Raw genomic sequence first — 13,596 nt, 5'->3', positions numbered from 1 at the left:
TGTCACTAGACAGAATAGATCAGACTTTGCATAAGGACGCCTCGCGAAAGGGGTCCTAGCAGCTCGTGTTAACGTGTTATAAGGCACGTAATGTAGGTCGTGTCCCACGGATGCAATCTCCGCACGCCCATCGTAACGGGTTATTATGTCTGCATCTTGGTAGTTTAAGCACGAGATGCGTATCACTCTGATTGAACATAGCTTATAAAGCGATGCAATGAGTTTATAAAGGAGATGACTCGCCAGCTTGTACAGGGGGCGAGATCTCAGTCTGGTTCGGTAAATAATGAAACCACCGTAGTTTGCCCGACCGCATTATCACAATAACATGGTCGAGAGTGCTGCAGTGCTAAAATCATCCCCTCAATGGACCGTATGTACAGTACAAGGTGATTGATATGAGACAAACGGGGTTCCACGCGCCGAAGGCTGATTGCCGTCGTAAAGCGTGTTCAACCCACAGCAGATGCTGGCGATCTCGTAATGGTAGCACTTCATGCAGCTGTGTGTAACTTAAGCATGAGCTTCCCGGCCGTCAGCTCGGGGCGGGACCTTTGCTTAGTCAAACTGAAGTGGACTTATGAACAGAATGCCATGATATTCAGCTTTCTGAGGCTCGTTAGAGGGGTACGTGAGCCCGTCTTAAACGAGATGCCGCGCGTCTGTCTGTGCGCGCGCTTTGAGCTTTGAAACTTATTGTGGCGGACAGCAAGCTCACTTCAGGTTGATATTACCCTTAATATCTCGGAGTATTGGTGTGATATAAATCAGCTGTATGGCCGAAAAACGTCATAAACCGCTTGGCTGTAAGCCTTTGAGTAGCCGTCCGGAGAGGGCGCGATTCAAATGCTTGGAGCCATGCAAAAGTCTGAGGCTGCCGTCTTTCTAGGAAGAGAGAATGACAGCCGTAAGACCGTGCTCGTTTGCGCCGTCAGCATCGTAGCGGAGAAACTGAGGTGGGCTGCGAGCGAATTTGGCAGAAAGGTGTTAGAGACACCGTACAGCCGTGGGGTGTCAATACACAGTATATGGCCAAACCGGGGTTTTTTCGGCAAGCGTCGATAGAATTATGGACAGCGGGCCGTGTGTGCGTATTACTGATTGCTTGTCAGTAAGGCGAGAAAGTGTTTAGAGACACCGTACAACCGTGGGGTGTCAATACACAGTATAGTAAGCACGGAAATTACTCTTTTTAGAGGAATTCAATACCGTTCGCCACTATAGTGAGGTCTCATAACCAACAGTATTACACAGTATGTTTTGGATAAACAGCACACAGAAAACATTTCAGGGCAGTCCAGCCGAGGCGCGACTTAACCCCTCTTCCCCCAGACAGTTCTATGTCGACGCAGCTGTGCTGCGAAGACCAGAGCTCGGCCGTTCAGGTGCACGAGCCTCAGTAGTGACGGTGACCCGAACGGCTCACGGAGCAGAGCAGTATGTCTAGGTGGGTTAATGTCAGACTGAACCCATCGCAGAGAGGAAGTCTGCCGTGAGGCCCGCGGTTTTGCCGTTTATTAAAAAGGGCAGAAAAACCAGGTATATAAGAATGTACCAATATTCAGCGCACTGATATAGGATGGGACTGAATAAAGGGAGGTATTCGGGCCTCAGTATGTTAAACAAATTCGTTCTGCCTCTGATTCCGTCTAAACCAGAGAGAAATGACCGGGCAGACTAGTAGTGAGCTTTCCGAAGTGAGATAGACTCAGGCCGGTTAAGCTCTATAATAAGTGTTTTAGCGCTCAAATAGAGGCGTGTCCGCCTTATCGAGCAGACGAATGAGATCGCGCCGCTCCAGGGGGGAGGGGCATGAAGCTCTGTATAGACGAATAGTGAGCCGGTTAGCTCTTATAATGAGTGTTCTTGATGCTCCAATAGCGGCGAATCCGCCCTATCGAGCAGACGAATGAGATTGTGCCGCTCCAGGAGGGGAGGGGCATGAAGCTCTGTAATCGTTGAACACTAGACAGCTGCATTTAGAGGCAGCGAGCCATAAGACCGCGTGCTAACTACACCGTTAAGAGACCTCACCACTGCGGGGAAAGGAGCGAGGGACTCCGCGAGCGTGAAGCACGAGTGGCTGTGCTATGACAGGGAACAGGGGCAGATCCGCCCGTGTTTGTCGTATGCATCTTTCTATGTTTTACGGTTCCCCGCTTGTTCATCTCAACAAGAGAGGAACGGCAGAGGGGAGCAGCAACACAGACAGAACAGCCATGCGTCATATAAATGGTATCACCCGATGCACTCGGGGGATTCATATACGTGTCAGAGATCTCGCCACTGAATGTAAGAAGAGCGAAGGGACTCTGTAAGCATGAACGGTTGCGATGTGACAGAACACAGGGAGGTTAGTCCGTGTGTGCAGGTCTATGCATCCATCTAGTCTCATGGCTCGCCGTGTGTTCATCCCGGGGAGAGAGGAACAGCAGGGGGAGCACAAAACATGGATAAGACAACCGAAGCATATAAGCGCGGTCCCGGCTTGGGAGGTGTCAGACCGGTGACGTGCTCGGGGAAATTCATAGCAGGGAGGCTCACTCAAGCCGCTGTGCTGGACGCTATTACAACAGCGCCTGCTCTTTTAGCTTACAGCTTTATATTAAAAATATTGATCTTACCGGGCGGCCGCAGGGGAGACCTCGTCAGACATGTGTCCGCTGCACAGGGCTCGTACCACAGCAAGCGAAGGCTATCTTCGGTTCTCGGCCGGAAAGCGGCAGGGGAAGACGCTAGACCTGGATTCTGCTGTCTTCGGTTCTCAGCCGGAAAGGGCAGGGAAGACGCTAGGCCTGGACTCCGCTGCAGGGCTTTTGTTGACGGCGAGGTAAGGCTTCTTCTTCTCAGCTAACTGACGCAATGCGAAGTGAACCGTATTGAAAGGGAACTGAAAACACTTCACTGTCAATGTTTAATTTTGTTGCTAGCAACTATAAAACATTGTACAAACACTTTAAAATGTCAAACATTTTGAACAAGTGAATCTGAATAGAACTGTATAAAATTAACTGTATAACATAAAATGATTTAAACAAACAAAAACAATGTTGTGGCAAATAAAATGAAACAAATCAAAAGTGAAGCATTCTGTGTTTCTTTACAGAAAAACTTCCTGCTATATATACGTATATACTTGCTGTATATTTTTTGTTTTTCAGTATCTGTATTGCTTACTCTAGTAGTAGAACTATATAATAACACACATATGTAAAGTGCTCACAGCACTTTTAAACAGCCCTGTAGCTAAAGTAATGGCAAATATTTTTTTTAAAGCAACACTATGTAGGTTTTTTACCTTTAACTCTTTCACCGCCAGCATTTTTAAAAAAGTTGCCAGCCAGCGCCAGCGTTTTTCATGATTTTCACCAAAGTTTAATGCCTTCCAGAAAATGTTCTTCTTTAAATATATAAACATACAATATAACAAATGAAAGAACAGACCCTCTGCTTTCAAACAAACAAAAAAAAAAGTTTCATCCTACCTTTATTGGTTCTTTTGTAATCAGCTTTTGAATATGGGTAGGTTTCTGCAACAACACCACCTTGTGAGCAAAAAGCAGAGATAATTCCATTGGTGTGACGGACTTTTCATAGAGATCCCATTCAGAGCGATCTTTAAAACAGACACGGACATGCAGCAGCTTGCCATAGGGCAATACTTCCGGGTTTAAAAAGTTGCGGAAGGGCGCCACCTGGTGGATAATAGCGGTATTGCGGAAAGACGGAAAATCTCGTCATTGGCGGGTAAGCGTTTTTTCTTAATTGACGAGATATCTCGTCAATGGCGGTGAAAGAGTTAAATAATGTCTCTAAAATTATTTCAGTGATAGAACAACTTTTAATTGGACAAATTGTACTGTTGCTGCAACCTGAGCAGCCTCCTAGCTGCTACAAGCACACTCTGAAAGTGGCGCTGGAGGGTCGGCAACACAGCCCCGCCCCTCCCCCTACCTGCAGAAGAGTGTCTGATACCAGGCACTGTTGCGCTTTTCAACCACATGGGGGAGCTGTAAGTCATTTTTACATGGAAACTACATAGTGTTGCTTTAAGTTAATTAAAGCACTTGATTGCACCTTGTGTCACCTACCTGATGCATTAATGTCAATGATTTGCTCCTGAGAGAAAAAAAAGTCTGCAAGCTCGTACGTTAACAAAAATCACACCGTCTACGCTTGCCTTAAGGCCAAAGTATGGTTGACTTTTTACATGTACACAAGGCTATGCGTACAGTGCACGTGATGGAATTTTCATCATCAGAAGAGTGTGAGCCTACTGTACACGCACTGCTGGTTAGGTGGCGTATGTCCCTACAGGAGAATGAAGTATGTACCTCAGGTGATGCACTGCATTTTTTTTACAATGCACATGGGTTAAACATCTGTGTAGATGTACAAGTCAAATAAACTATACTTTGCAAGGCTGTGCATTCGACTGTGTGTATACATTCTCGTTCATGTAAAATAACTTTAGACTGACACGCAGCACACACTTGTTTTTTGAAATGTTTAACCTAATGATATTCTCCTGATATTCACGTGGTGATATTGATTAATGACTAATTATATGTTATTAATTTGTGCAATGTGAAATAACCTTTTCCATATTTGACTCAACCCATTGTGCAATGTATTCTGCATTTATAATATTAGTTTATATTATAATCTAGCATATTGTATTTCTAAGTACAAAAATATTTATTGTACACTTGCTATTCCAGCACTGTATGGGTGCACTGGTCTGTTCACTGTTTTATGCATGCATATTTATATCAGTGGTGAGGCATCATAAGGGTCAGGGTGGCCCTGGCCCACTCAGATTGACAGCTCGGCCACCCAGCCAGAAAACACACAAAATATTTTTGTGGAAAAGCAGAAGAAATCATACATAAATTGTAATAATATTTTTTATAATAATTGCTAATAGGCATCTTTCAGAAATATTTAACTATTTATATACAAAGTTTATCATTTGCATGTGTTTCGGTGTAAACCCTTTGACCACATAAAGCTGCATACACATACTCAAATGGACACACACTTATAAGCGCTCACACGCGCGTTTATGAAAAGCGTTTGAACACAGATTATCTCTGTGCTTGACATGAAACATACACTAAAACATCTTAAACTGTGTTCTGAAGATGAACGGAGGTCTTACGAGTTTTGACGAACTAAACAACTAAACAAGACAGCAAGGTGTTCATGTGAATGATTCAGTTTTGAAAACACATCCTTGATGCAGAAGAAGAGTTAAAAACCTGATAGGCTAACCTGCGCGAGGGCGTGGATGTACTGCTATTTATTTACATAATTTAAATTACTGTTAGTTTAAATGTACTTACATTAAACAACTATACATCATTAAAAAGTGTTTTGATTTAAGATTTAGTTTTTGACCTTTATTTTAATCTGAGAATCCTAGTAACAGTAATTTCTTCATTTTTGTCAGGCGTTATGAAAATGAAAAACGGTACATACCTTAAAATTTGAAATATAACCCTCAGCCGCACTCATTGATAAAAATACTCCTCCGTGATCGTCATGAAAGCACTCGATAAAACAACATCTATCGGGGCTTTTAATTCAAAGTATGCATATTTGGAGAAATATTACTTCAATTTTATATCTTTACTTCAAATTTCTGCAGTGGGGCTAATATTTCACCCATTTTTATTGCAAAAATGGCGATATGAGCCAGCTGGAGTCTGCAGTCATTCACACTCAGTTTGTTTCATTCATACGTGAAGCCGGAGGGCGCTAAAGTCTGAAACTCTTTCATAAACTTTCATAGAAATAATCAGACGTCAGAGCTCAGCAGCAGCTGTCAGTCAGACGTGAACTTGAACAGTGACCTGCAATGAGCGATCGCTGTTTTTATAATAACATGTAAATAAAGATGTTTTGATGTTTTAAAACCATGGAGACAATAAACACGATTAAGATTATATATGGTTTGTCTGTATTTTTAACGCTATGTCTATTATTTTTATAACAGTACTGTATATTATAATGCTATGCTAAGCTTACAGCATAAATAACATAAAATTTTTATTTTCGGTCTTATTTTATGATCCAAAGCCACATCAGATCACGCATGATTGTTTAAGCACTCGACTTTTGATGTTATAATGTGAGTTTTATTATAAATGCTTTTATTTGTAGTGTTTTGATGGTATGCTAAGCTAACGTACTAGCTGTTCTGTAAACATCTGCTGTCTGGAGATATGAGATATGTGGTTCTAGGAATTATTTTGACTGGTAAAGCTTCTTTAAGGTAAGTTTCTTTTTGTAAGAAAGGACTTTAATAAAAAGAAAGTGAATTGAGACAAAAGGAGGAAATAAAACACTAAATAGAAATTATGAGCAATTATTATATTGTTTATAATAATAAAATAAACATTTAGACAGCCATATCCCGGATTAAAAGTTGTTAATGACTCATCCGGATGCTTATTTAATGAGTCTGTTTAAAACACGGAGCAATAGGACAATAAACTGAAAGGATGTTGTGAGATATAAATAAACAAACATTAGCTTAGCATTTTTGCTGTTTTCTCTAAATAAATTTACATGACATGGGTCTAAAAAACATTTCATAAAATACAGAGTTTTAGAGGTATCATCTTCAGATTTAAAACAGAACATGGTCAGACCTGTGGCTTTATCTGCAGAGCATTTCTAGATTGCTCCAAGGCCAATTTCATTTAGATTTTCATAACAATATTACATACATGTTTGGTGGAGTTTATAAAAAAGTATAATTTAAGCTCTCTATAACAACTTTTTTCATTATGACAGTAACTAATTTTCACCTCTTAATAAACTTCCAAGTGTCTGCTTTCAAATGAGACCAAACTTATGCTTTTAGTGCAAAGACTTCATAAACTGTATCTATTTTAGTTTGGCTATGACAGTTTTTGTGGGGGGGTTCGGAAAATGGAATGAGGGCTAACAGGTTAAGGCAATTTGTCAACACTTTATATGAGTTTTTTAATTTGTCAGCAAAAAACCCTAAATATTTTATCTTAAATAGAGTCAGTAAAATACTATTGGGGCTTAAAACTAGACAAAAATACTAAATAAAATCTTAGAATAGAATGACTCTTAAACTGGATGTATAGTCAAAAGCAGTGGTTCTCAACTCCAGTCCTCGGGACCCGCTATTCTGCATATTGTGCATGTCTCCCTTATTTAACACACGTGATTCAGATCATCAGCATGTTAGGATAGATTCCATGAACTGAACTGAGCAGCTGTGTCCCAATTCAGGGGCTGCGACCTTAAAAGCATGGGACCTTAAAGATGAGCACTCGGTCTTTCAAGGTGGCAGCCTTAAATGAGACGGTCTAACCTTTGGATGACCCATAATTGGCGTCACCTGCTGCACGCGCCTGTCAGCAGGACATAGCGGAAACGTTTCTGACTTATTAAAATAAATATGAAATCAGAAAAATATTCATTTAGTTTAGAAAATATGACACGTTAAACTATTCAACAGTATATATAAATTAATCAACCTTAGAAATATATGCAACATAAAAATAATAATATTAATACAAAACATAACTTATAATACTAAAACAGTGACAAACTTTTTTTTGATAAATACACACTTTTATTTAATGAAGGTTTTAATTGTTTATTTTAGAATATCCAGCCGTTATATGCAGCCGTTGCAGGGGCGCAATGAATCTTTGGATATCCTCGGCTGTTAAGGATCCATTCGTTCTATCCTTAACATCGCGGAGAAATGAGGACGCATTTTGAGGCTTCATTCTAAGCATCCTTTGAATTGGGACGTCCTTACCAGCCTCAAGTCGCGCTGCTGTGATGCAATCGGTCTTAAAATACGTCCTTAGAAGGTCGCAGCCTTTGAATTGGGACACAGCCAGTGTGTCAGATATAAGAGATATCCAAAATGTGCAGAGCAGTGGGTCCCGAGGACTGGAGTTGAGAACCACTGATCAAAAGCACAGCCTTGCAAAGTGTATTTTTTTTATCGCACATGTACACAGGCATTCTACGCATATGCATTGCGACAAAATGCCCTGCATCTCCGCGTGACATACACGTACAATGTACCCAAGGTTTAAAAAAAATCAAGCATTGCGAGTACCCCTGCAAGTAAGCCTACGATGGCCCTGTATGGGCATAGCCTAAGGGCCCCGCACAGGTTTGCTCACTGGCGAAACGTTGGCCCCTTAGCGCTGGCCCTGCATGGGCAGCCCTCACTTACCCACCAGGAAGCCCTCATACAGAAAAATCCCCAGAGTTAAATGAACACTGCTGGATGTATATATTGTCCCAATCTTACAGAGTGTTAAAAAGTAACAATGAAGCAGAATTAAAAGCTCTGTTATCCTCTTTCTCAACATCTCTGTCTGAAACCTAAAATTGCATTTTTACATCTTACTTGTAGAGTCATTTTCTTACTTAAGGTTGAGATTTTGTTTCATTTAAAGTCACCATTATTGTGATCAGTGTTTGATTTAGACTCTTCTATGACTCTTGACTCTTACATTGTTCAGTCTTTTGACTGCTATAACTTTGTGTGTTTAAGACATGTTTGTTATGGCAGCATGAGATCCTTTGGTGGTGGTCAGTTCAGTAAATAAAGTCTAAACATCATCATTTAAAAACTTATGTATTAATTTATTGTTTGCACACTTATCAGAAGGATCTTTCTCTGACAATGTGATTCTATAGTATGAGATCCAGCTCTCTCATAGCAGTTTGTCTTTCTGAAGAATTTTGAAACACTGACACTTAAAATGAACCGCTCTAAAATGTAGACACACAAATATCAAGAATCAGAGTATGAATCACAACAATGGTGACAATAAAATGAAAAGGTTAATGCTGCAATGCATGCTGTGTATCAACAAACTACAAATCTCATCCAGGACTCCCAGAATGCACCGCGGCATGAATAAATAATGACATTTTTTACCATTTTCTTTGTCACCATTGTTGAGATTCATACTCTGATTCTTGATGTCTGTGCATCTACGTTGTGCAGTGGTTAATGTTTATGTGCGCACTATCAACTTTAGTATTTCATTATAAACAGCAAAGGATGCTTCTGATGAGGGGGGAAACTATATTAATAAATCTGTTCTGGGGGCTAAATGAGGGCTGCCCGTGCAGGGCCAGCGCTTAAGGGCCAACGTTTTGCCAATGAGCAAACCTGCGCGGGGCCCTTAGACTAGCCCTAAGTGGGCCCATAAGGGCCATCGTAGGCTTACTGCAGGGACAGTACACACACTCTTTTAATGACGAAAACTGCATTACATGCATTGTACACAGACCCTTGCATATGTGTAAAAACTGGACTATACTTTTACACTTAGAAGCACAGGATTTCTTAAACATAAATAAAAGAGTAATTTCTACTTCTAATCTAATGATTTCAGAACTTCAATCTCCCCAGAAGAGTTAAAAAGGTGTTTAGTGCCAAGAGAGATAACAGTATTGACTTTTGCGTGAAGTATTTTTTGTTATTTTTACATTTTGTGTACATATTTCCCATATTTTCTCTTTGTATCTTAATAAAGTGAGTGAAAAATAAATTATAATTGTCATTAAATGTTTATTCTCCTCCATAAACTTTACTCAGTCATAAAGACAGATGGCCTCTAATAGGGGACCACAATTTGTCTCCCACTCCTGTCAAGAGTTGTGTTAACAGATCAGGGCCTCAAGGTTTCACCCCCAAACTTATGGGCAGGATCTAAAGCACATTCTGCTGCCTTAAATCTCCAGATGGAGTAGTTGTAGTGGATTGAGTCAGCTGTAACTCTGTGCCAGTCTCATCCACATGACAGTTCCTGTTTCATTGTTCTTTTGGTTTTCAAATCCAATGTTGCATTCGCTTTGTTTCCTGCACAGCTGGATTAAGCGTTCTTCTTCTCAGTGAAATGACCGTGGTTGTGTGATGTTGGATTCAGTGAAGGTGTGGTTTATGTCAGCGTTGCCGTACAAATGACCTGACAGTAATGCATCTTGATTTTGCCTCATACCTGGAGGCTCTTGGTGGCGCCCGGCCCAGTTTAGGGCCTTGGCTCACACTGGCCCAATAATGGAAATGTGATTAATGATAGTTTACAATTATGCATTCATCTGATGCTTTTATACAAATTGACTTGTGTTCAAGATATTCATATTATCAGTATTTGTGTTCCTTGGAAATTGAACTCATGACCTTCTGGGCTGCTCACAATGCTTTACCAGTTGAGCTACAAGAACACATAGTTCACACATGCAGCACATTTAGTCATTTAAGACTCAATACTGAAAAAAAGCTCAGGTGTCATATCACCGTTACATCTGTCAATGTGCTGTGTTTGGTGAAACAGTCAATAAATCTTCTGAAAACGTCTTCAGTCATCATAGAGAAAATGACATATATATATAGTTTTAATAGTTGATGAAAAGGTTCATGTAGCAGTAAATGTAAAATCCATCTCTTGTGATGTGAAGATGATCTCTGGAGACAGAGCTGATCTATTCTGAGTCTCTTCATCCTGACAATGTAAATGTGTTTTTCACTTCACACTCTCAGTGTCACTGTTTGATTGTTAAATCATCTGAACTGAAACAAACCGGTTTCACTTCTGCTAAATGAAGGCATTAGTCAGTTATGAAGTTATTTACATATAATTTTATAATTCTCATAAACATTTAACATTTTTCTAATATATTGTGCTAGCCAATTCATAACAAAGTATAAAGGTTTTCTGGAATAAACCGATTTTGTGAAAATATGTCTCTCTTTTATCCTCATTTGTAGTTGAGGAGTCTGCATATGGTTTGATGAAAAAGCAGTATGAACAGATGGATGTTAAAATAATCTGTGTTTATTTGATCAAAAATACATACCTGTATAAACCTTAGCATGATTTCTGTTGATCATAAGATGATGTTGTGTTATTTCTGTGTTCAGTGTTGTGTGTTATTGTGTTGTATGATCATCTGCAGTTTCTGTCAGGTGTATGAGTGCAGTCTGACTGAAAGAGGTTTTTGTATCACTCTTTATCACTGTGTCAACACATTGCTACTGATATAGTGTAAACTCTGACAGTAATAATCTCCTGAATCTTCAGTCTGAACTCCACTGATGGTCAAAGTGAAATCTGTTCTTGATCCGCTGCCACTGAATCTTGATGGAGTGTTTGAGAGTCTTTGACTTGCAGCATAAATCAAGAGTTTAGGAGCTTCTCCAGGTTTCTGCAGGTACCATGCCATACAAGTATATGGACCAGGACAAGCGTCTCTTACTTGTGTATTTGTTTTGCAGTTTATAGTGACAGATTCACCAGTCTGAACAGTTTTAACAGCGGGAGTTTGAGTCACAGTTATCTGTCCACTGACACCTGTTGGAGTTAAAAACAGTGTAACATTAACTTTACATTACACTTTCAATAGTTTAACATTAAAAAACTATACCTTGGATAAAAAGTGTCCAGATGAAGATGATGATGAAAGTCATTGTTGTTCTTTTGGTTTGTGTGATGATGAAGATTCTGTTCTGTTCTGATCTCAGTCATGAAGTGTTAAACTCACAGCACTATAAACACTCACACATCACTGAAGCATGACAACACAATGCAAAGAAGACGACAGGAAACTTCTGCTCATACAGACTAATACACTATCATTATTCAATGTGGAATTGCATGCTAAAATATTCTGAAAAATACAATTCTATATAAATAACAAATAACTATTAGTTTTGAATAAAAATAAAAACAAATGTTCAAAATATTCAAAATTAATTTATCTAAATTTGCAGGAATGTGTATGCAGGTTGAAGAGTTATAAAGTGTTCACACAACACAAGTAAATAATTCATACAGAGTGAAAACATTAACTAAGCAATAACAATCATACAAAAAGATTCTTTAAAAGGTTTCTGTTTATTATTTAGACTCAAAACATTCAGAGATTTTCACAATATTTGTTTGTGTTGTGTGATGTTAGTGTTGTATATTCTGCTGTAGTTTGTATTCAGTCAAGTGTGTAGAGGTTTTTGTACAGTCGCTCTATTAGTTTGTATCACTGTGGTACACTTTCGGCAGCGGCACCAGACTGGATGTTGGCAGTAAGTAAATAATACAATAATAATTTTAATACAGTAGATTGCCGTTTTAAAATGTTTAAAGTTTTACTGTGAAACTAGATGAGATAACTGTTTCTAAATATATACATCAGGTATGAAACACAAGATGGATTAAAATATTTGTCGAAATTTTGTTTTCACATCAAAATTTGTTTCAACAACTAATCTTATTTTGTTTAGAATCATAATCTTTTGTTAACAAAGTACCTCTCCATTTTATTATTTAGTGTGTTATGATATTATATATTATAACACTATAGAGTAACAATAAATGTAAATGTATTTACTTATTAACAATTTATAGTGATTTTATATTCACCTACAACTTAAATGTAAGTTAATAAGTGTTAAGCGTAACAGAAGCACATGTCAATCTTCTGTACAACATTATATTTTTTGTACAATTATATTTTATATATTTTTATTAAGTTTTCAGTTTTTACTTTATTTTACTGTGTCACTGTTACAGTGTAATTATACGTTTAAGTACTGAATAATAATGATTAATAACATGTAGGATTGGGATTTGGTTTAGGGTTAGTTGCATGTAATTATGCATAATTTACTGTTAGTACTATAACAATTACATGTGTAACAGAGACACAAAGACAAAAAAAGCATTACTATTATTTTACTGAAATTATGAATATATTATACAGTATGATATATGATATGCTTTTTATTTATTTTAAGAACAACTATTTTTAAAGCTGAAAAACAGTATTTAAATGATTTAATGTCAAATATTGTGTACAAACTTTCACATAAACCGACAAAAGTTATATTAGCTGTATAATGCAGCCATGTGATTAAAAACCTCAAAAGTCTACATGAGACTTAATTGTTCATTGTTTATTATTATGCTATTTAATGTTTAACTTGAATAGAGTTATTTTCTTTCTTGTGTGAGTTATTGACTATTGATGTGATTGTCAGGTATCAGTCGTCCTAAAGTGATCGTCCTGCCGCCGTCCAGTGAAGAGATTTCCACAAAGCAAGCAGCAACACTGATGTGTGTGGCCAACAAGGGCTTCCCCTCAGACTGGAGTCTGAACTGGAAGGTGGACGGGATCAACAGCAGGTCTCAGTACAGCAGTGTTGCTCTCCTGGAGAAGGACGGTCTGTACAGCTGGAGCAGCAGTCTGACTCTCTCTGAGCAGGAGTGGAGCTCAGTGATCTCAGTCAGCTGTGAGCTCACACAGAAAGACCAGCGTGATAAAGTCACTGGAGAATTGAGGAGAGATCAGTGTTCACAGTAGATCCACTCACTCTCTCCTCTGTCTCACATCAAGACTAACAGACTAACTGTGTTTCTCTCTCTCATCTCACATCTCTTTTCACAAACAACACAAGTCTATGTCTGCTTTATTCATTCACTCATGATTGTGTGACAATTCAACAAATAAAATCATATTGTATCTTTATGTCTTTGACTCATTTTGTCTGTTTTGAATATAAAAGCTCACATTTTATAA

The 13,596-nt window shown here is 38.7% G+C and overlaps 2 gene segments (V, D, J or C); one reads left to right on the top strand and one right to left on the bottom strand.

Moving 5' to 3' along the window:
• LOC141364264 (Ig kappa chain V-III region MOPC 63-like) overlaps window positions 1–13,596 on the bottom strand; it is a 50,684-nt gene that overhangs the window by 36,123 nt on the left and 965 nt on the right.
• LOC129434444 (Ig kappa-b4 chain C region-like) lies at window positions 11,797–13,456 on the top strand. The segment is given in 3 exon segments: window positions 11,797–11,808; window positions 12,052–12,103; window positions 13,058–13,456. Coding segments are annotated over 3 exon segments (387 nt in total).

This window comes from Misgurnus anguillicaudatus, chromosome 6 (assembly GCF_027580225.2).
Source record: "Misgurnus anguillicaudatus chromosome 6, ASM2758022v2, whole genome shotgun sequence".
NCBI classification, from domain to species: domain Eukaryota; kingdom Metazoa; phylum Chordata; class Actinopteri; order Cypriniformes; family Cobitidae; genus Misgurnus; species Misgurnus anguillicaudatus.
This window is presented reverse-complemented; position numbering and strand designations above follow the sequence as displayed.